The sequence below is a fragment of the Sceloporus occidentalis genome, unplaced genomic scaffold, assembly GCF_023333645.1.
Source record: "Sceloporus occidentalis isolate IW3139 unplaced genomic scaffold, rSceOcc1.0.p SCAF_8, whole genome shotgun sequence".
NCBI classification, from domain to species: Eukaryota; Metazoa; Chordata; class Lepidosauria; order Squamata; family Phrynosomatidae; genus Sceloporus; species Sceloporus occidentalis.
Genome location: NW_028316988.1, coordinates 30,655,553 through 30,679,027, shown reverse-complemented (window position 1 = coordinate 30,679,027; position 23,475 = coordinate 30,655,553). Strand labels below are relative to the sequence as shown.

Sequence of the window (23,475 nt, the reverse complement as noted above, 5' to 3'; positions counted from 1 at the left end):
CAATGGATGCATCTCAGTGTTTTAGCTCTACTTATTTCCAGCTCTTCAGGCTCTTCCATCAAACAAGACCCTCCCAAATCCACAATACTTTCATGGGAAAACTTTTCCCTATCCTTTTTTGAAAAATCTTTTTGCAGTCAAAGCATCTGGCCTTCCTCCGTACCTCCTCGCATTCGGCTCCTTGGAAATAGACGTAGCTGTTGCATTCGCGGCATTTGGATGGGGTGCGTAGCTTTCTCAGCCGGTGAGTCTGGGCCGCTTTGGACAAGCCAACATGTCGGAAGGGTCCGGTGGCAGTGGAGATCCCTGGGCTCATTTCGTTAATACCTGGCATTTGGAAGGGGAGAGCAAAAATAAGTAAAAGTGATTTAATGAAGAAGGTCAGACAACCAGGGAAGGCTGCAGCAGTTTGCTTTTGCTTGAGGCTCCTGGGAAGAGCAAGATTCTGCCCCTTCCTCTTCTCTTAATGCTGATTTAGTCGGGTGCGGTGTGAAAATAGGAGGAAGGAATACCAACAATCTAAGATATGCAGATGACACCATAATACTAGCCGAAAACCTCACAGACCTGGAACACCAACTAAGGAAGATCAAGGAAAAAAGTGCAAAGGCAAGCTTAATGTTGAACATAAAGAAAACCAGAATAATGGCCACCGAGGACCTTCACAAGTTTAACCTAGACAAAGAAGAAATAGAAATAGTAAAAGCGTTCTCATACCTGGGATCAAACATGGATAGAAATGGGGACTGCAGTCAGGCAATAAGATTAAGAATGGGGAGGGTGGCAATGAAAGAACTAGGAAAGATCCGTTGGAATAATCCAAGCCTTTGTATTCCCTATTGCCATGTATGGATGTGAGAGCTGGACAATGAAAAAAGAAGATAGAAAACCCATTCATTGGAGATTATGTGGAGCTGGAGAAGAGGGCTGAGGATGCCATGGACAGCCAAAGGGACAAACAAATGGCTCTTAGAGTAGATCAAGCCAGAAACCTCCCTGGAAGCTAAGATGACCACACTAAGAAGGAAGGGCTCATTGGAAGAGACAATGATGCTGAGAAAGGTGGAGGGAAGAAGGAAGAAAGGGAGGCCACATGCTACATGGGTGGCCTCTGTTAAGATCATGGGTTTTATAGGGTTGCAGGAATTAAGCAGAGCAATGGAGGACAGAGGATCTTGGAGATGTCTCATCCATAGGGTTGCCATGAGTCAAGATCGACTCGAGGTCAGTTAACAACAACAGCAAAAGTACAGTATATTTGCATTTTGAACTCATTTTGCACCAGTGGAACTTAGTGGAGGACTAAGTTGGGAGAAGGAGAGAGAAACTGGGACATTTTGAAAACAGCTGAGAAAGTGGGAATACAAAGGATTAATTGGGTTACTCGGAATACCAGGTACCCTCCATAGGCCTCAGGCTGAAGCTTGGCAATCCCAAGGCCTAAGACACAATCACAGAATCCTAGTGTTGGAATGGGCCCCCAAAGGCCACCCAGTCCGACCCGCTTCTGCCATGCAGGAAGACACCATCAAAAGCATGCCCAACAGATGGTCATCCAGCCTCTGTGTAAAAACCTCTAAAGAAGGAGACTCCTGATCAGACAGCCCTATATGTCCTCTTCCTCCCTTTCTTCCCAGCACCTTCCCCCCCTTTTGGACTTAGCACCCATACATACTCTGCTCAAACAACGGAGAGTTTCCATCAGAGTCATCTCCAGGAGACAAGGATCCATTGGAAGGCATCAGTTGGTACTTTGGGGGCAACTCACCTGCCCAAGAAAGAACCTCAGTGTTAGGAAAGGTTGAATAAAATTTGGAAAAGTTGTGAGCGAGTGAGAAAGGGTAAATATGTAGGCAATAATACAGAACCCTTGAGTTGGAAGGGGTCCCCAGAGGCCATGGAGTCCAACAAGAAAATCCCCAACGGGGAGCTGTCCAGCCTCTTTTGGAAGATATCCAGAGAAGGAGACCCCTCTAGACCATTGCTTCCATTACTGAACCATTCTTACTGTCACAAAGTTCCTTCTAATGTTGAATTGAAATTTACCCATCGCTCAAAACCTGGACCTCCAGCCTGGGGCAGCAGAGACAGAACAGCATAGATATCAGTGTGCAGACTATATTCAGGTCCAAGAAGAGCTTTCAAAAAGTGCTCAAGCTTTGGAGAATCTCCAGGAGTGAGAGGTTCCTAAGGTTCTCAGGATAACTAGTGAGAATCGGGTCTGGGGTTCTAATCACCACCTTACGGTACATCCCAAAAGGGAGAAGGTCTCTGGAGGGGCTCTCAGTCACATATTTGGATGAGTTTGGACCCAGAGCTACTCTTTCTGAGCCTCGCCTACCTCACTGGTCTGCCATCAACTCAAAGCCCCAAAATCTGTTCATGTGAAGGAAGGATATTTTCTGACTTTTGTTGCAAGCTGCAATCTTTGCAAGTGGCAAAGTGGACAGGTGGCAGGGAACATTTTTGCAATTGTACAGGTGACTGTGGGACAACAGAGTCTCTTGTGTGCCACCTTTGCTATGCAGAATCACACCGGATTGACTCTGCTCCCACTGTACTGCATAGTTTTGAGGTGGAAAGGGGTTTCTGGGGGGAGGGAGTTGCTATTTGTGGTTGCAAGTGGGGCAAGTGAAGTGCAAAAGAAGCTCTTTCAATCCATTTTTCTCTCCCTCCCAACCCCACTAAATTCCAAGTCAAGACCCTGCACTAGATCACTTTCCAATTCTGTAGCTACTTAGCAAAAAAAAAAAAAAACAACAGAACAAAACCCTTCATAAAATGCAAAGATGTGGATCCAGCAGGTGCCGGCAAGAGTGCTCCAATGTGCATCAGGCACTTCTGAGGCACATCAGGTGCTCTTGTGCTTTAGCACTTCCTAGCTGGTCTTCAAATTATATCAAGGAGTGCCACGATGCACTTCGGTGCCCACTGTGCACTGGACACATTGGTCATTCCATTGGGTACCACTGTGCAACAGATGCCCATGCGCTGCAATGTCACAGTGGTAGGTGAATACAGGCTGAGTGTCCCTTGTCCGAAATGCTTGAGACTAGAAGTGTTCAGGATTTTGCAATATTTGCACAGACATAATGCAAAAGTGGATGGGGGCAAAGAGCATTTTTGCAATTTTACAGGAGAGTGCCACACAGAATCACACTGGATTGACTCTGCTCCCAAGATGGGACCCAAGTCAACACAAAAATCATTTTTATGTTTCTTACGCACCTTATGCATATAGCCTGAAGCTAATTTTATACACAATATTTTTAAATAATTCTGTGTATGAAACAAAGTTTGCATGCACTGAGCCACTAAAGGCCTCCCTCTCTCAGCCACCCATGAGGACAATGTTGGATTCTGGAATATTTTGGATTTTAGAATCCCAGGAGACTCAAACTTGTATAATGAAACTACACCATTCAATGGAGAGAGTGAATCTCCTGCAACTGGAACAGGTGGTTGTGAAAACAGCAGTGCCCTGTGATAAGGTTTAAGTTGTAAGTGTGCAGCAGTTGTGCAGTTGGCTGAAGGCTGGGGTGAGAGAGAGCAGAGGGAGAAGTGTTCAGGAAGACCTGCGTGTTGCATGGCTGGCTACCTGAGCTTGTGGCATGGGCCTCCAGGCCGCCCTTGATCTCTGTGATCATGGTCGGCCACGACTTGTGCACCTGGTGACCCCGCCCACCTGAGGAGCCAATCACAGGACAAGTTTTGTTACGGTGGCACCACAAGGGGCACCACAAACGGCACATGCAGAACTTTGTGACTGGCTGGCTGGCATTGCCCCATTCTTTGCAGGCAGAGCCAAATTTCCTCTCTCCCACACTGATCCAGCGCCATCGAGATGTGGTGGATCTGGCTCACCCATTGTGTCGTATGGAATAAGCCACTGCAGTTAAAGCTCCTTGGCTCACCATGGCACCAAGGATGGTGAGACAAGTGGCATGGCCATGTGCTCTTCAATGGAAGAGAAAAGGTTGAGCCATCTCATCACCCACAGTGTTAAAGACTGCCCTTCCAGAAGCTCCTAGGAAGCACATGCTGGTGTCGTTGTGCTTGCATGGTCCTAAATAAAATCATAGAGTTGGAAGAAACCACAAAGGCCATCCAGTCCAACCCCATTCTGCCATGCAGGAAATCACAATCAAAGCATTCCTAAGAGATGGCCAAGAGATGGTTTAAAGACCTCTAAAGAAGAAGACTCCAACACTCCAAGGGAGCCTCTTCCACTGTCAAACAGCTCTTACTGTCACAACTTCCAAGAAAGTGCATTAAAAAAAGGCCGCAGCTGCATCCCAGCCTACGACTCCCATCATCCCTGAGACAGTATGGTGGGAGCTAGAACATCTGAAGGTCATAAGGTTTGGGGTGGCATGGTAGGACCACTGCTGGCTAAGGACACACACTGGTGCACAGAATGCTAAAATCCAAGAATAGAAAGCACATGATGTTGTTGTGCTTCAGTTCTCTTCTCGTAGAAAAAAGAGGCACTTTTAAAACCGTCTCCTATGGGAAGAGGACTGAAGCATCGCAATATAAGGCATCGCATAAGGCAAGCCACTACACTCTGGCTCCATTTCTGCTTTCTTTTCTTGTGCAATAAAACTCAAAGTATTACAGTGGACCTATACACATGGGCAGGATACTGTGGGCCAACCCTGTGGTTTCCTGCCTGCGGTTCTGACCCGTTTCCATCTCCTCGCTAGTGTGGCGACAGGCAGGTGTTCACACATACTGTGGCGCCATGGCACACTCCATTACCTGCCACATTCCCCCTGAAGGCCCCTGTCATGAGCCGTAAGGCAGAAACATGGCATCTGGCTTCACCTATGACTGGGACCTTCAGAAGTACTGTGGTGGCAGCAACAAGTAAATGAGCATGTGCTTATGTGGCCCACTAGCTATCGCAGTGCAGTTTCCATGAAACTGCTGCAAACAGCTGGCCTTTTTGAACCTCACTAAGGGGCTTTTGGGCCAAGTTTGGGCTGAAACTGCCAGATTAGCATCCAGTCTGGGGTTATTGGCCTATGTCCCCTGTACAGGATGATGGCAGACGGGGGGGCGGGGGGGGGGGGCACAGACTTTTTGGTTCGTGCCAAATGAGAAAGATCAATGCATTTCCTGCAAAATGCCATGGTGAGTGAGGTGGACCACCTTTCAAAGACAGCTTTCCAAGCTCTGCTTTGTAGAGAAACCTGAGTACAAATCTTCTCCCTGCGTTTCAGGTTTGCTGGGGAAGTCCTTCCTTCTGTCAGTCCTGAACTTACCAGGGGTTTTGCACAGCGGTGCTGCACAGACTGGTTGCAGAATTCATCCTGGCTGCAAAACGGGGGAATGTTTTGGCACAGCTGCGGAATGCTAGGTGGGATGCAAAATGTGAACCCCGCTACCCCATACCAGCAAATGTGGAGGCATGAAACACACAAATACACATGCAGAACTCCTCACCTCGCCGTTCTATGTGGTTCGCCCCATCTTTGCTGGCTGCATCCAGGCTGCCCGCCTGGGCAAATTCACTGGTGCTGTAGCTGCCTTTCCGTGTCCGGCTGAGTGGAGACCTGTTGCAAAGAGAGAATCATGGAAGGGAAAGGGAACTGGAGCGTGTCCAAAGGAGGGCGACAAAAATGGTGAAGGGTCTGGAAACCATGCCCTATGAGGAACGACTTAGGGAGCTGGGGATGTTTAGCCTGGAGAAAAGAAGGTTAAGAGGTGATATGATAGCCCTGTTTAAATATTTGAAAGGATGTCATATTGAGGAGGGAGCAAGCTTGTTTTCTGCTGCTCCAGAGAACAGGACCCGGAACAATGGATGGAAGCTACAGGAAAAGAGATTCCACCTGAACATTAGGAGGAACTTCCTGACAGTAAGGGCTGTTCGACAGTGGAATGCACTCCCTCGGAAGGTGATAGAGTCTCCTTCCTTGGAGGTCTTTAAACAGAGGCTGGATGGCCATCTGTCAGGGATGCTTTGATTTGGATTTCCTGCATGGCAGGGGGTTGGACTGGATGGCCCTAGTGGTCTCTTCCAACTCTACGATTCTATGATTCTATGATTCTAACTCAAGAAACCACTGGCAGCTTGGGAGAAGGATTCTGGGAGTTGCAATCCAAATCAAAAAGATATCTTCCCAACTCTGCTCAATAGGAGGGCCCCCAAGTATTGCCAGACTCCAACTCCCAGCATTCGTCACCACTGGCTGAGCTGGGGCTGCGGGGAGCTGCAATCCACACGATTCCCACTCCTGGATCTCAACGTTTTAGCAAGAATCAAGATAGACCCATAAGCCTGACTTTGGATTCAGGATTCAGGACTGGACCTGCTGGATTCTCACTTGCCACCTTACCAGTTGTTCTGGGAGATGTAGGGCTCGAAGTCATACTGCATCTCCGGTTCGTCTTCCCGCTGCAGCCGCTTGACATGGGAGGCATACTGCTGTCCGGGATCATAGAGCTTGCTGCTCTCGCACAGCGTCTGGAAGTAGACAGGCAGCGGTGCCGTCTGCATGTGCATGATTTGGTAGAACGAAATAGTGGCCTGGGGTCCAGAGAGAGAAAAAGAAGAGGATTGGTTGGAGAAAATGTAGAAGCAGAAGAGAGGAGAGAGGAATGGATCTCTGTGGAGGCCATAAACAGACCCTCCAACTGTCCCAATTTGGCAGAGACAGTCCCAATTAATCCTCTGCTATCCCACTTTTCCTGCTGCTCTTAAAATGTCCTGGTTACTTTGTCCTCTTTCCACCTTCATCATGAGGTTACTCCCATTGCTGCAATCTGATTTTAAAGTGTAAAAGTAGTTGACGCTCAGTAAACGTGGCTGAGGAGAGGAGGAAAAGGATGCATTGTGCCCTTCCCAGTTGGTGCAGGCAAAAGCAAACTGCTGCATCCTCTCCTTTGGCAGCTGGTCTGGATAATTTTTTAATAAATGCCGCACACCAAAGGGCATCTATTATTAAAAAATGATGTGGGGCATGTATTAAATGGTGTGGGACATTTATTAAAAAATTATCCAGACCAGGTGCCAAATATGCTAGGTATGCCACTGGTGTGGGGTGAGACACCAAGTGCGGGTTGCCAATACAATTATTATATTATAATTATATTTATTTTTATCCTGCTTTCTCCACCAAAACTGGGACTCAGAACAGCCCACCATTTAAAATAACAGTACAATTAAAAACATGCAAAAGTAATGTATTTAAAAGTAATGCACACTGGCCTTTTGCGCTCTAGAAGAAGGAAGAAATCTGACTTTCTGCATTTCACCAAATAGCCACCTTTGCTCTGTGAAAATCTGACTTTCCGAATTTCCCAAATTGCAAACTTTTGGTGCTTTTTTTCCTCTGCTCCAAAATTGGTCTTTTTGCATTTCCCTTTGGGGCTTTTCTGTTCTGCTCAGAAATCTGACTTTCTGAATTTTTCACATTGCAAACTTTTGGTGCTTTTCTGCACTGCTCTGAAATTTGCCTTTCTGCATTTCCCAAACTGCAACCTTTGGAGTTTTTCTGCTCTGCTCGGAAATTTTGCAAGGTGCACAAAAACTGTATCCAAAGCAGAGAACAGACCTCACTGCCCTGAGCATCCTAGATCTCTTTCACACCAGAAACCAAGTTTTTGGTCCTCATGGCAGAAAAAAAGGCCCCTTTGGAAGAAGGAGGGAAGGAGCATCCCCCGACTCACCGATTTAATGACCTGGTCGCTCTGCTTGACCACTTCGTGTAGCTGCCGCAAAGAGGTCACTTTGGTGTCCTCCAACTCCTGCCGCTGTGTGTTGGCATCTGCGATGCAAGTCCGGTAGGTGGCCATGGCTTCTTCTGCCTGGAATTGGCAAGGAGTTAAAACTGCAAAGAGTGGTAGAGATGGGCAAGAACAGGGGGCACTTACAGAGCGTACCCACTCTGTGTTCAGTTCTGCGCACAAGGACCCAGTTCCTGTTCCCCGAATAGGCCAGAATTATTGCTAAGAGCCTTCAAGTCATTTCCAACTTATGTGACCCTAAAGCAACCCTATCATGGACTTTTCTGGGACAGAGTGTATGACTCAACTAAGGTCACTCAGTGGGTATCCGTGGTCAAACGGGAATTCGAACCCTGGTCACCCAGAGTCCTAGTCCAACAATCAACCCACTTAATGTTGTCTGCCTTCAAGTCGTTTCTGACTAAGAACCCTATCACAGATTCACAGGGTTTTCTGGGACTGAGAGAGTGTTTCGACATCTTGGCCACACTCTGATGTTGCTTGGTCACAGGTGTCCTTGTCAAATGTTGAAGGGCATGCATGCACTTGCCATTTTAGACAAGGCATCTTTGCAAAAGCCAAATTGATTTCCTTGCAGTTCCTCTATAGTTTTATTTCGCTTTCTTTGGGTGAATCTATACTGGCCAAACAATGCAACTTGACACCCCTTTTAACCGCCATGGCTCCATCCTACAGAATCTGGGCATTTGTAGTTTTGGGAGGCACCAGAATTATTTGGCAGAGAAGGCTGCAGACCTTGTAAAAACTACAAATCCCAGGAGTCCAGAGGACAGAGCTGCAAGACTTAAAGTGCATTATTTCAACCATGTACATGCACCCTATATTTCATTCCCAAAAGTGGACTAGGGTGTTTTTCCATGTTTCTGGGACATTTTGGGCAGTTTTGGGGCATGGAATCAGCCTCTTTGCTGTCATGTGTGCATTCAAGTCATTTCTGACTTATGGCGAACCTATCACTGGGTTTTCTCGGCAAGATTTGTAAAGAGGAGGTTTGCCATTGCCGTCGCCCGAGGCTGAGAGAGTGTTACTTGCACAATGTCACCCAATGGGTTTCCATGGCTGAGCCTGGATTCAAACCCTGGATTCCAGAGTTGCAGTCCAAATTGGCTCACTGGAACTGGGACCCCCCAAATTTCAGGGCTGTATTCCCCCCTTCTTGCGCTTCCTGCCGCTTGCCTTGTTCCTGGCTTCCTCCTCCAGGCGCCGCTTCTTGTCCAGGGCCTTGGTGGTGGTGCTGCCCATGGTGCCCCCGATGCCCCCGCTGGACCCCAGCTGCTCCTCTTCCGCCTTGGCTGCCACATGCTTGGCTTTCTCGCTCTCCTCCGAGCGCTGCATGTAGGTCTGCTTGGCCTTTCGCAGGTTGTTCTCTGCTTCTTGCTGCAAAGTGAGAGGAGGAAAGACGTGGAATCAGCACCTGAGCAACAACCAGTCCCAGAGTGCAGCATCTACACTATAGAAATGATGCAGTTTGACACCACTTTAACTGCCGTGGCTCCATGCTACAGAATCGTGGAGTTTGCAGTTTTGTGAAACATTTAGTTTTCTCTAGGTGAAGCAAGACTGTAAAAATACTTTAATTGCCATGGCTCCATTTTATAGAATCATTGGATTGGTAATCTAGCAAAGTATTTTAGCTTTCTCTGGGTGCATCTGCACTGTATAAATGATGCCGTTTGATACCACTTTCACTGACATGCCTCCGTCCCACAGAACCCTGTGGTTTATAGTTTTGCAAAATGCTTAACTTTGAGTGCCTCTACATTGTAGACTTAATGTAGTTTGATGCCACTTTAATTGCCATGGCTCCATCCTACAGAATCATGGGATTTGCAATTTTGCTAAATATTTAGCTTTCTCTGGATGCATCCACACTGTAGAAGTGATGCAGTTTGACACCGCTTTAACTGCCATGGCTCCATCCTACAGAATCCTGGAGCTGCACCAGCACTCTTTTGCAGAGGGCTAAATATCTTGTAAAACTATAAATCCCCAAAAAATCCCACAGCATGGAGCCATGGCAGCTAAAGTGGCGTCAAACTGCATTATTTCTGCAGTGCAGACCAGACCCTCTCTTTGGATTGTCAGACAAAGCAGGCAGGTGCCACTTATTTTTACTGAGAGCACGTAAGAATGCCTTTTCAACTGATGAAAATGCTAATGCTAAAGAATTATGAATACAGCAGTAGTTGTATTCATAGAATCATAGAATCATAGAGTCGTAGAGTTGGAAGAGACCACTAGGGCCATCCAGTCCAACCCCCTGCCATGCAGGAAATCCAAATCAAAGCATCCCTGACAGATGGCCATCCAGCCTCTGTTTAAAGACCTCCAAGGAAGGAGACTCTATCACCCTCCGAGGAAGTGCATTCCACTGTCGAACAGCCCTTACTGTCAGGAAGTTCCTCCTAATGTTCAGGTGGAATCTCTTTTCCTGTAGCTTGCATCCATTGTTCCGGGTCCTGTTTTCTGGAGCAGCAGAAAACAAGCTTGCTCCCACTTCAACATGACATCCTTTCAAATATTTAAACAGGGCTATCATATCGCCTCTTAACCTTCTTTTCTCCAGGCTAAACATCCCCAGCTCCCTAAGTCGTTCCTCATAGGGCATGGTTTCCAGACCCTTCACCATTTTTGTCGCCCTCCTTTGAACACGCTCCAGTTTCTCAATGTCCTTTTTGAATTGTGGTGCCCAGAATTAGCTGTTACGTTATTGTTATAACAAATATTATTGTTATTAACGAGACTAACAATGTTCCTGTTTGAATCAATAAAAACAAGGCACACAATAACAAAGGCAGCTCTATTACAGGGTTTTTCTTGGCAAGATTTGTTCAGAGGCAGTTTGCGATAGCGTTCCTCTGAGGCTGAGAAAGTGTCTTTGTCTTCCTTATCATCCCAGATGCTCACCAGTTTCCTTTGGGCCCGGCCCCATTGATCCTTGATCTCTTTCCGACGCTTCTCATGCTCCAGGCGCCGCATTTGCAGGGGCTGAAGGAGAAGGAAACGAGAAAGGGAAAAAAGGAGAGTCAAAATCTTTACAACAACCTCCCTGCAAGGCAGGCCAGCATCATCTATTTATTCACTGCGTTTTAAAACCGCCAGTATTGCAAGGATAATTCTCCATCATCCATGGATTGCAGACCTAACAACACTTGCAACATTTGAAAGAGTGGTATATACAGTGGGTTCCACCACATTCATAGAATCATAGAATCATAGAATCATAGAATCGTAGAGTTGGAAGAGACCACTAGGGCCATCCAGTCCAACCCCCTGCCATGCAGGAAATCCAAATCAAAGCATCCCTGACAGATGGCCATCCAGCCTCTGTTTAAAGACCTCCAAGGAAGGAGACTCTATCACCTTCCGAGGAAGTGCATTCCACTGTCGAACAGCCCTTACTGTCAGGAAGTTCCTCCTAATGTTCAGGTGGAATCTCTTTTCCTGTAGCTTGCATCCATTGTTCCGGGTCCTGTTCTCTGGAGCAGCAGAAAACAAGCTTGCTCCCTCCTCAATATGACATCCTTTCAAATATTTAAACAGGGCTATCATGTCACCTCTTAACCTTCTTTTCTCCAGGCTAAACATCCCCAGCTCCCTAAGTCGTTCCTCATAGGGCATGGTCTCCAGACCCTTCACCATTTTTGTCGCCCTCCTTTGGACACGCTCCAGTTTCTCAATGTCCTTTTTGAATTGTGGCGCCCAGAACTGAACACAATATTCTAGGTGGGGCCTGACCAAAGCAGAATACAGTGGCACTATTACTTCTCTTGATCTAGACACTATACTTCTATTGATGCAGCCTAAAATAGCATTGGCCTTTTTAGCTGCCGCATCACACTGTTCACTCATGTTCAACTTGTGGTCTACTTGGACTCCTAGATCCCTTTCACACGTAGTTTCATTCAGCCAGGTGTCACCCATCCTATATCTGTGCATTTTATTTTTCCGCCCTAAGTGCAGTACCTTACATTTCTCTGTGTTGAATTTCATTTTGTTAGCTTTGGCCCAGCTTTCTAGTCTATTCAGGTCATTTTGAATCTTGATCCTGTCCTCTGGGGTATTAGCTATTCCCCCTAATTTGGTGTCATCTGCAAATTTGATAAGTATGCTCCCAATTCTGTCATCCAGGTCATTGATAAAGATGTTGAATAGCACTGGGCCCAGGACAGAGCCCTGTGGGACCCCACTGGTCACTTCTCTCCAGGATGAAAAGGAGCCATTGTTGAGCACCCTTTGGGTTCGGCCGGTCAACCAATTACAGATCCATTTAACAGTTCCTTTGTCTAGCCCACATTTTACAAGCTTGTTTGCAAGAATGTCATGGGAAACCTTGTCAAAGGCCTTACTGAAATCAAGATATACTATATCCACAGCATTCCCTTCATCTACCAAGCTGGTAATTTTGTCAAAGAAAGAGATTAGATTTGTCTGGCATGACTTGTTTCTCTGAAACCCATGTTGACTTTTTGTGATTATGGCATTGCCTTCTAGATGTTCACAGACTCTCTGTTTAATGATCTGCTCCAGAATCTTTCCTAGAACTGATGTCAGACTAACTGGACGATAATTGTTGGGATCCTCTTTTTTCCCCTTTTTGAAGATGGGGACAACGTTTGCCCTCCTCCAGTCTGCTGGGATCTCTCCTGTTCTCCAGGAGTTTTCAAATATGATTGCCAATGGCTCCGATATTACTTTTGCCAGTTCTTTTAATACCCTTGGATGGAGTTCATCTGGTCCCGGAGACTTAAATTCATTTAGATTAACAAGGTGTTCCTCTACTATCTCGTTACTTATTCTGTGCTGAAATTCCCCTATTCTGTCCTCTGCTCCATTATCCTCAGGTTGAGCACCCTTTGCCTTTTCTGAGAAGACTGAGGCAAAGAAGGTGTTGAGTAATTCTGCCTTTTCTCTATCTCCTGTTAGCATTTTGCCATCTTCTCCACGCAGTGGCCCTACCGTTTCCTTCTTCTTCCTCTTGCTGCAGACATATCCAAAAAAGCCCTTTTTATTGTTCTTAACCTCTCTAGCAAGCCTGAGTTCATTCTGCGCTTTAGCTTTTCTGACTTTACCCCTACACATGCCTGCTATTTCTTTGAATTCCTTTTTCGTGATTTCCCCCTTTTTCTATTTCTTATACATGTTCTGTTTCAAACTTAGCTCGGTTCAAAGTTCCTTAGTCATCCATCCTGGTTTCTTGAGACACCTCCCGTTTTTCTTTCTCACTGGAACTGTTTGAAATTGTGCCTTCAGTATCTCCCTTTTGAGAAAGTCCCATCCGTCCTGAACTCCTTTATCTTTTAGTATTTCTGACCATGGAATCGCCCTCAATACTTCTCTAAGTTTACTGAAATCTGCTCTCCTAAAGTCTAGGATGCGTGTCTGACTATGCTTGGCTTCTCCTTTCCACTGTATAACAAACTCCAGGAGAACATGGTCGTTTCCACCTAAGGATCCCACCACTTGCACCCCATTAACCAAGTCATCCTTGTTGGTTAGGATCAGATCTAAAATAGCTGACCCCCTTGTTGCCTCTTCCACCTTTTGGACCATGAAATTGTCTTCCAGGCAAGTGAGGAATTTGCTAGACCTTGAGGATTTTGCTGAGTTTGACTTCCAGCAAATATCAGGATAGTTGAAGTTGCCCATCACTACTACATCTCTCTTTTCTGACTGTGTGGTCATCTGTTCTAGAACGATATCATCCAATTCATCAGTCTGACTTGGGGGTCTGTAGTAGACTCCCACCGTAACACCCTTGTTGTTTCCCTCCCCTTTGATTCTTATCCAGATGCTCTCCACCTGGCTTCCATGATTGATGTCCAGGATCTCTTCACTGGTGTAAATATCTCTGACATATAGTGCTATTCCTCCTCCTTTCCTGTTTGGCCTATCTCTCTTAAAAAGGTTATACCCCTCTATTTCCACATTCCAATCATGAGACTCATCCCACCAGGTTTCAGTGATGCCTATTATATCATATTTGCTTTGTTGTACTAGGAGTTCGAGTTCATCTTGCTTATTTCCCATGCTCTGTGCATTAGTGTAGAGACATCGCAGACCATGGTTCCCTTTTACTTGCTGCCTGTGCAAGTTTTTTTGCCTCCCACTGCTGGGTCCTTGCACTGTTTGCCTTGTTTCCTCTATGTCAGTTTGACTATTTTCGCCATCCCTTTCGCCTTCCTTAATATTGTCTCCCTTCCCCTCGGAACTCAGTTTAAAGCTCTCCTGATCAAGTTCTTGAGACTGTTGGCAAAAACATTTCTTTCAACTGGCGTGAGATGCAACCCGTCTGTTGCAAGAAGTCCCTCCTCATGGAACCGCAGCCCATGATCGAAGAATCCAAATCCTTCTCGGCGGCACCATCTGCGAAGCCAGTTGTTCACATCTGCTATTTTCCTCTCCCTTCCTGGACCATGCCCTTCAACTGGCAGAAGAGACGAGATGACAACCTGTACATCCATTCCTTTCAGCTTCCTACCAAGCGCCTCGTAATCCCTTTTGATGTTCTGAATGCTGTGTCTTGCAGTATCATTAGTTCCCACGTGGACCAAGAGGAAGGGGTATTGGTCAGTAGGCTTGACCAGTCTTGTCAGCCTCTCTGTCACATCACGGATCTTTGCACCTGGAAGACAACACACCTCTCGAGACATCTTGTCAGGCCTACAAATCACTGCTTCTGTACCCCTCAGCAAGGAGTCCCCCACTACGACCACACGCCTCCTCCGAGGCTTAGCAGCGACTGTTCCCTCGGGTGGGACTCTCAGGCTCCCCTGCTCCGTCCCTGAAGTCTGTCCATGCTGCTCTTCTTCATCCTCCTTGATAAGGGAAAGAGCTTCGAATCGATTCTCTAGCTGCAAGCTCCCCGAACAATTCCTTCTTGGCTTACTTCTCTTTGTGACATTCCTCCAGCTGTCTGCCTCCTCTGTTTGGCAAGTGACCTCTTCCACCCTAGCATCTTCCTCTGCATGGTACTCATCCAAGATGGTTAGTTCTATTGAGTCCGGGAAATCCTCTTGTTCCCTAATCTGCTGAAGTGTAGCTACTCTGGACTCCAGCTGCTGCACTTTCTCCTCCAAGAGTGCTACCAACTTGCACTTGGTGCATGTGAAGTTCTCCACTTCTGTAGGCAAGAAGAGAAACATCCCACAAGAGTTGCAGGTGACTGCGGCAGATCCCTCGTTGTCCATACTGCAAAGTCTTTAGTAATAAATATAACAGTCAATCTACTAGGAATACTTCTTTAAAGGTAAGTACTGGCTGCTATCTTACACTTAAAGGGAAGGTTCTGTTTCAATATCTGATTCTAACCTGATGCCACTTGAGCAGAGTTGTTGAGTTAAAATGGAAGTTGGTATATAAAGCTAGTCTGCTAGCTCCGCCCCCTTGTGACTCACAGATTCACTGGGGTTGGGGGAACAGGACCCCTGGGAATGTGGAAAAACTGCAAATAAAATACATTATTATATTTTTAATTAAGAGAATTCCTCTCTAGGAATCCCTAGGTCCTCCAGCGCAACTTTGTGGTCAACATCTGTTGGACACTGACCATAGAATTGCATTGGAGGACTGACAAATGCCTAGAAAAGTGTTCTCTCTAGGAATCCCTAGGTCCCCCAGCACAATTTTATGGCCTGCCTCTTCTGAATAATGACCATAGAATTGTGGAGGACCGACAAATGCCTAGAGAAGTGTTGTCACTAGGAAACTCTAGGTCCAGCAGCACAATTTTATGGCCAAGATTTTCTGGATGCTGACCACAGAATTGCACTGGAGGTCCGACAAATGCCTAGAGAAGTTTTCTTTTTAGGAATCCCTAGGCCCTCCAGGACAACTCTATGGCCAACATCTGCTGGACGCTGACCACAGAATTGTGGAGGACATACAAATGCCTAGAGAATTGTTCTCTCTAGGAAACTCTAGGTCCTCCAGTGCAACTTTATGGCCAACATCTGCTGGACGTTGACCATAGAATTGCACTGAAGGACCTACAAATGCATAGGGAACTGTTCTCTCTAGGGATCCTTAGTGCTTCCAAAACAACTTTATGGTCAACATTTGGTGGACAATGACTATAGAACCACGTCGGATGACTGACAAATGCCTAGAGAAGGGTTCTCTCTAGGAAACTCTAGGTCCTCCAGCATAACTTTATGGCCAAGATCTGCTGGACGTTGACCATAGAATTGCACTGGAGGACCTAGAAATGTCTAGAGAAGGCTTTTCTCTTGCAATGTCTATGTCCTCCAACACAACTTGCAGGTCAAGATCTGCTGAACTGCAGAGGCGGAAGGCACCCCAGGACTCCTCTGGTCCAAAGGATCAGTCCGCACAATGAGCAACACAACCAGCTGCTTTTCCTCCCCTTACACACCATCTACCTCCACCTTTCCAGGCTTACCTGCAGGAAGGTCTCCATCCGCAAAGTGGTGGCGGCGTGAAGGGAGCTAAGTGCGTATTCCAGGTCTTGTTCCAGGGCCAGAGAATAGATGGAGAGAAAGGGCATGTAGGGCTGAGAAACCAGAGGAAGGACCAACAAGGGATCAATTCACACAAGACCACATCGGATCTCCACCTTTCCACTCCATCTTTCACACAACCCAATGTTAGTGCTTCCATCCCTGCCATGGCGCCATCCTGAACAACCCTGGGATTTGTAGTTTCATGAAATATTCAGAATTATCTCCCAGAGAGCCCTGTAGCCTTGTTGTTGTTGTTGTTGTGTGCCTTCAGGTCTTTTCTGACTTATGGAGATCTTAAGCTGAATGTTAAATACAGACTGTTTTAAAATGGATATGTCTTACTTGGCCTTTTAAACTGTTGCATATTTTAATGAATGTGGTTTAATGAATGTTCTTAATTGTTTCCTGCCAGAATCCATGAAGAGAGGCAGGTAAGAAATAATAATAATAATAATAATAATAATAATAATAATAATAAATTAAATTACTATTATTATTATTATTATATAACCTGACTATATATAGAGATAGATAAACTTTTGCCATCTTGACTCTGATGTCTGTAAAAAGTTGGAAGGTGTGATGTTGGGTAGGAATACCTATCATCCCCAGGTGGCAACTGATGAAACCTTGGAGAGCAAAGGGATGTTTGCCTTTCTGTTTGTCTCTTCTCCTGGGCAACATTTTGAATTCTCTATCCAAAATTGCATTCTAGGTACAAGTTAGGTAATAATTGTACCTCTTGGGTGATGGTTTGTTTGCAGGTATTCACCATCTTCTGAAGTCCTTTTGCAAACTCCATTTCTGGGGGAAAGAGAGAAAAAGAGAAGTTTCATATTTCCAGATAACCCTTATCTGAATCAGAATATGCCGGACATTAAAAGGAAATTGATAAGGCCTTCCTGGTACCCTTGGAACTCCCTGCCACTGGAAACTAAGATGACTTGTTGACCTTCTACTAGCAGTTGGAAAATGTTCCTTCCAAGGAGAGCTTTCTAATAGGACTCTGCAGAGGGACTCGTAAACTTTGAGGTTACCTATTTTAATTTTAATCCTATTTAAGTTGGACACGATTTGTTCAGTTTTATTCTCAACGATCTCGACTGCCCTAACTAAAACAAATAAAAATACAGTCAGCCTTCTGTATCCACGGATTCTTTATCCATCCATCTACGGCTTGAAAAGATTCCAAAGCATATATAAATTCCGAAAGACCAAACCTTGATTTTGCCATTTTATAAAAGGGACACCATTTCATATTAAATTCTGCATCCACAGATCTTGGTATCTAAAGGACCTGGAATCAAACCCCAGAAAATACTAAGGGCCCACTCCACAGCAATAATAATAATTATTATTATTATTATTATTATTATTATTATTATTATTAATTTCCCACCTCTCCTCAAGGCTCATTTGTTGATATCTCTTTCACAATCAGAAGCAATCGTTTTGCAGAAACTATTGCACAAGCAATTCCCAGACTTGGATCCCCCAGATGTTTTGGACTCCAATTCATAGAAACCCTGACTGTTGGCCAAGCTGGCTGGGGCTTCTGGGAACTGAAGTCCAAAATAACAGTTTGGGAATGATTGAAACTCTTTGCTTGCCTCCGAATGTTAAGGTGTCTTCTTGGCAACCCTCCAGATGCTGTTGGACTGTAGCTCCCATCAGCCAGCAAGGATGGATGGGAGTTGCAGTCCAAAGATTACCTCTCCAAATTCCTTTTCTGCAATGGTCATCATCAGACACAACTGCAACTCCCAGAATTGCAAAGCATGGAGCCTTGGAAGTTAATGTGATATCAAACCAGATTATTTCTGCAGTGTGGATGTGGCCTTGGTTGTCCCTTCCCTTCCCACCGCCCAGGCCTTCTCCTTCCTTCTCACCCAGAGTGGTCCTCTTCTCCAAGTAATAGATGAGGTCCTTCATGTACTTGGAGATGTTCTTGGCGTACTTGAGGGCAAACGCCACACCACCCTCACACTTCTGGAGAAGGACGTCCACCTCTTCAGCTGACAGACGGACTGCAGCCCAGAACAGACGGGAAGCACAGAAGGATGAGAGAACAAAGAAAGACACTTGTGCAAATTATGAGCCTTTTCTATTTTGTGTGTTTGTACCTCTGCTTGAAGTAACAAGTTACCAGTAAAGTAATGTTGCCATCTGTGCAAAGAGTAGGTACATATGCATACCCTCCAACTGTCCCAATTTGGCTGGGATAATCCCAATTCATCCTTTGCCTTCCACTTTTCCAGAGGCTTTTAAAATGTCCCAGTTTCTCGCTCTTCCTCCCCTTTGGTCCTCAGCTTGTTTCAGTTGCTGCAAACTGAGTTCAAAACATAGTTTGCACAGAGTGGTGCAATGGTTTGAGCACTGAAATACAGATCCTGGAAACTAGGATTCAAATCCCAGCTAAGCCATGAAACCCACTGAATGACCTTTGGCAAGTCACACTCTCTCAGCCTCAGAGGATGGCAATGGCCAACCTCCTCCGAACAAATCTTGCCAAGATATCCCCAGGATAGGTTTGCCTTAGGGTCGCCATAAGTCAGAAATGACTTGAAGGCACATGGCAACAACAAATACAAAGATGGTGGCAAAGATGCCAAAGAACTAGAAGTCGCAATAAAGGCCAGGCTCACTTGAACTGAAATCTTTAGAGCCGTCGGACATCAGTTCTGTGCCTTGACCGGTAATCCCTCCATACAGATTTTCCATTGACTGGGATGGTGAGAAAGAAAGAAAAAATTAGTTACCTATGAGGCTTTCTTATTTTCTTACATTCTTTTACCCAAGAGCGGGGGGACTGAATTGGCATGCAAAGCTGGCACATCTCACCTGGTTCTGATCGCTGGGCGGCATCGAAAGGATGGTGCTGCTGTCTACTTCTCCCATGAGGAATTCGGAGACTCTGCGAAAAGGGAAGAAAGGGGTTGTACAGGAGGAGAAGATGCAGGAAAGACTTTTTCATCCCTCAAAGTGCAAAAACTGCAAATATTAAGCGTGCAACTAATTACTTTTGGAAGAAGGTGACCTTTGGAACTGGAACTGTAATTGATTCCTTTTTGACAAGGAAGGAACTCCATGCCCTAAGTTACTCCTCTTTTAACCACTGGCGCAACTGGATCTTAAGAACATGCCAAGCAGAAGTTAGATCTTTAGGATGCTCTCAGTGGGGTGGATTGGATGACCTTAGAGAACCCACTCTCTCAGTTTTGCCACTTTCTTGCATATATTAATTATGGCTTTTCTTTAAGCGATTTGCTTACGTGCTGCTGAAGGAAACAGCAATCATCTCTATGGCCTTCTCAAATTCCCTTTTTTCTGCTTCGTTGTTGGATTCGTAATGGAAACCTAGAATTCAAAAGAGAAATAAAGAACGAGTCTCTCTCTGGCTCCAACTCTACAACAGCATTAGAGTTATTCTAGACAAAGCTTCAAGAAGTTCCTTTCTTGGACCACAGCTTCCAGAACAGACCAAGCCAGCATGATTACTGGGGATTCTGGGAGTTGTAGTCCCAAAAAGTAGCTTTTTCAAGCTCTGGTCCTATGGCATGTGCAGCAGGAGAGTTCTTAGAGCCTGCTGCCTCAGGTTGGGTTGGAAAGGGATCATCTGAGTATGTTTTGCCATAGAATAAATAATAAAATAAAATAAAATAAAATATAATAATAATAATAATTAAATAATAAATAGATAGGAGCATTATTTATTTATTGTATTGATAGTATGACTTTCTTGCTTCCCAAATACTCCCAAATAGCTCCATCCTTCCTCAGTTTGACCCACCTCCCTCCGAAGGGCTTGGACCACAACACCCATCATCCCCAAATTGGGGAGACTGGCAAATGAAGCTCTGCATCACTTAGTCCTGTTCCCAGAATGAGAGCAATATTCCTCTTCCAACTTTCCTTTTATTCTAGACTGCTGCTGCCTACATTTTTCTGGGAATTTTAGAGTTATTCTGGAAGAAACCAAGTGGTTCACCAAGGGCCCAGCTTTGCAAGGACCAGGAGGATTGTGGCCCTATAAAGGTCAGACAGGTCGCTTTTTTGCCCACCTTTGACCCTGGAGATGAGGGTCCCGGCCGCAGTCAGGGTCTCCACCGTGTTGAGCAGAGGATATTTGCTGATAATCTGCCGAAGGATCCGCAAAGCTTCTCCCAGGCATTCGTGGGCCACCGGCCGTCGCAATTCCACTCCATCTGCAAAAGAGCAAAGGGTCAGAAACGGGGGCAGCAGATGGGCAAAAGTTCAGTCCTTGGCAAACATAGAATCAGAGAATCCTAAAGTTGGAAGGGACCCTCAAGGGTCAACCAGCCCAACCCAAATTCTGCCATGCAGGAAGACAAAACCAAAAACCTCCCTGGGACTGATGGCCATCCAGCCTCTGTTTAAAAACCTCCAAAGGAGGAGGCTACACCAATCTCCAAAACAGCAGCATCTTCCATGGCTGAAGAGAGCTTATTCTCTGAAAGTTCTTCGTAATGCTTAAGTGGGAACTCTTTTCCTGTAGCTTGCATCCATTGCTCTGGGTCCTAGCCTCTGGAGCAGCAGAAAACAAGCTTGCTCCAGACTCAATATGGCATTCCCTTCAAATACAGTATGTATATATTTCGCCTGTAGGATTTCTACCTGTTCCGTGTGAAACTGCCAGGAAATGTTGCAAGAAGACCAATGCCAACCTTTGATGGGAGCAGGATTATTATTTAGGCGAGGGCTGTGGCCCTTCAGATTATTCCCTGGGCAGCAAAAAAGCTGACAGGGATAAAATATAAATTAATTTGAAATGTGTTGCCAGAGAAAAGTTCTGCAGAGATCACATGGCTGGTGAAAAGGGCAAATATAATTATTATTATTAGTAATAATATTCCGCCTCTCCCTACAGATGGAACCAAGAACAAGTCTTCTTGCCCTTCAACTATCCCAGTTTAGCAGAAATAGCACAACTGTGCAAATAATCTCGCTCACACATTCTGGGTATGTTGTTGACACTATTTTTTTAAACTGGAAATGCATCTCCGCGCATCTTTGCAAATTCTGTGGCTCACATGTGCCAGCACTCAAAATAAAGATGGGAGCCGATGATGCAGGTATACTTGAAACACATTCAAGGCATGCAGAGTTTAATCCTGAATTATCCCGGGTCTATTCTCATTGGTTATTTGCCCAGCCAAAAATGTGAATCTTTGTGAATCCTTCCCAAAAGACCCAAGATTATTATCCTCGGTTCAGTGGGTTTTTTGGCAGCCTTCCCCCAAAACTCAATCAGATGTATTTGAAATGCATGTGAACAACAAAGAGTCAACCCAGATTCTACCTGTTTTACTTTCACCATCTGAATCTGGGTTGAACCTGTGTTGTTCACATGCATTTTGAATGCATCCGATTAAGTGTTTTGGGGGGCTGCCAAAAAGCCACTTAACCCAGAATAATCGATCGGGGGGGGGGGGGGGATTCTTCCCGAGTTTTCCTAAAAGTTTTGCATTGTTGGCTGTGTGAATAAATGATCTGAATAGACAAGGGATAAACCAGGATAAAATTGCAGGCCTGGAACGCATTTCAAATACATCTGCATCACTGACTCCATCTTTAGTTGTAGTGTTGGCATTTGTGAGCAACAAGGATGTTTCAACAACAAACTGGGAATGTGTGAGTGAGATTATTGGCATCGTCGCATTGCAAAACAAAACATGTAAGTAAATTCTAAACCTCTTCCTCTGAAAATAATTTCTCCAGCCTTTCTCTGCATGATCTAACCTCGTGCCATGCCTGTGGCTGAGCAACGTGTCGCCCTTCGCTACGCAATGAACTTGGGCATCTCCCATTCGGTATTTGTCACACATGTATTAGTCACCCCCTGCGACAGAGTTTGGGTGAAGAAACTGGAGGAGGGGGGATGGCTTCCCACAGGAAATCCACAACGCAGTGGATCTCGATAGTTCAGAAAGACATCACACTTGCGTTTAGTGGTGGGGAGTCAAGTCAACGTGTCCTTTTGTGAGAAAAAGTCCCAGCAGGAGTTGCTTACAAGAACCCAGGGCCAGGTCTAATAAGTCTACCACAACCACAAAAATTAGATCTGAGATCTTGGCTGCAGAACAACAACTTGGAGAAGGGAAGGTCTTTAGCGGTGCATCATGAGGTTGTAGTGACAACGGATACAAACCTTTCGGGATGCATTGCATTGCGAAGGCCATTCAATACAGGGGAAATGGTCTGGATTTAAAATACCTCAATTACCTAGAGTTGAAAGCATTGCCAACTGGTTTTGCACCCATGATAACAGGAAAGCAAGGACAAAATGGCAGTGAAAGCCTGCATTGGCAATCAGAGGGGAGTATGATCCATTCCCTCGAATCAAGAGTCCAACAAGATGCTTCGACAGGCGGAGAAAGACGTAAAGTCGATAACAGCAGTATACCTGAAAGGTTCCTTAAATGTCCGTGCGGACTATTTAAGCAGACACAGCATGCAGGTCTTCAACAGGGAAGTTTTTCGACAACTAGAAACATGTCATGGAGTATTCCAGGTAGATTTATCTGCCTCTGGAAAGAACTACAAATTCAGTCTACTTGGATCCAAACTGGGTAACCCACCAAGAGGTTATTTGGACAGTGAAAATAATTTGGGCTGAATCCGGGTTGAATCTTTGTTGTTCACATGCATTTTGAATGCATTCGATTAAATTGAGTGGGGCTGCCAACAAAAACACTTCACCTGGGATACTCGATATCGAACCACCACCACCACCACCACCACCACCCCGGTTTTAAAGAAAGATTTGCACCGTCAGCAGTGTGAATAACCAATGCGGATAGCTCTGGGATAAACCAGGATAAAACTCTGCATGCCTTGAATGCGTTTCAAATACCTTCACAGCATCAGGGTCATTCAGATGTTGTTGCTTTTAGTGCGACTATGTGGACAATCTCACTCATGCTTTCGAGGTTTGTTGTTCACACTATGGAACCACATCTCTGCAAGTTCTGTTGCTCACACATGTAAGCTTTAGAATAAAGATGGAGTTGACAATGTTGAATGTATTCGAAGCACATTCAAGGCATGCAGAAGTTCATCCTGGTTTATCCCAGGTCTTTCCGCATCGGTTATTCACACTGGTGCAAATATTTCTTTAAAACTCAGTGGGGGGGGGGGGGGGATCTGATATTGATTATTCCAGGTTAAGTGGGTTTTTTTGGCAGCCCTTCAAAAAACGTAATCGGGTGCATGTGAACAACAGATTCAACCTGGATTC

The 23,475-nt window shown here is 45.4% G+C and overlaps 1 protein-coding gene across 2 annotated transcripts in view; it reads right to left on the bottom strand.

Moving 5' to 3' along the window:
- LOC149308509 (rho GTPase-activating protein 45-like) overlaps nt 1–23,475 on the bottom strand; it is a 46,972-nt gene that overhangs the window by 10,087 nt on the left and 13,410 nt on the right. For both annotated transcript variants that reach the window (XM_089535871.1, XM_089535870.1), the window contains exons 3-16: nt 20,279–20,422; nt 19,490–19,574; nt 19,059–19,131; nt 18,863–18,941; nt 18,107–18,244; nt 16,957–17,021; nt 16,157–16,267; nt 10,663–10,743; nt 8,932–9,132; nt 7,678–7,815; nt 6,345–6,535; nt 5,449–5,558; nt 1,676–1,768; nt 164–327 (exon numbers count right to left, since the gene is read on the bottom strand). In XM_089535871.1, the coding sequence (XP_089391997.1) occupies nt 164–327; nt 1,676–1,768; nt 5,449–5,558; nt 6,345–6,535; nt 7,678–7,815; nt 8,932–9,132; nt 10,663–10,743; nt 16,157–16,267; nt 16,957–17,021; nt 18,107–18,244; nt 18,863–18,941; nt 19,059–19,131; nt 19,490–19,574; nt 20,279–20,422 (1,673 nt within the window). The remainder of the gene's footprint in view (nt 1–163; nt 328–1,675; nt 1,769–5,448; nt 5,559–6,344; nt 6,536–7,677; nt 7,816–8,931; nt 9,133–10,662; nt 10,744–16,156; nt 16,268–16,956; nt 17,022–18,106; nt 18,245–18,862; nt 18,942–19,058; nt 19,132–19,489; nt 19,575–20,278; nt 20,423–23,475) is intronic.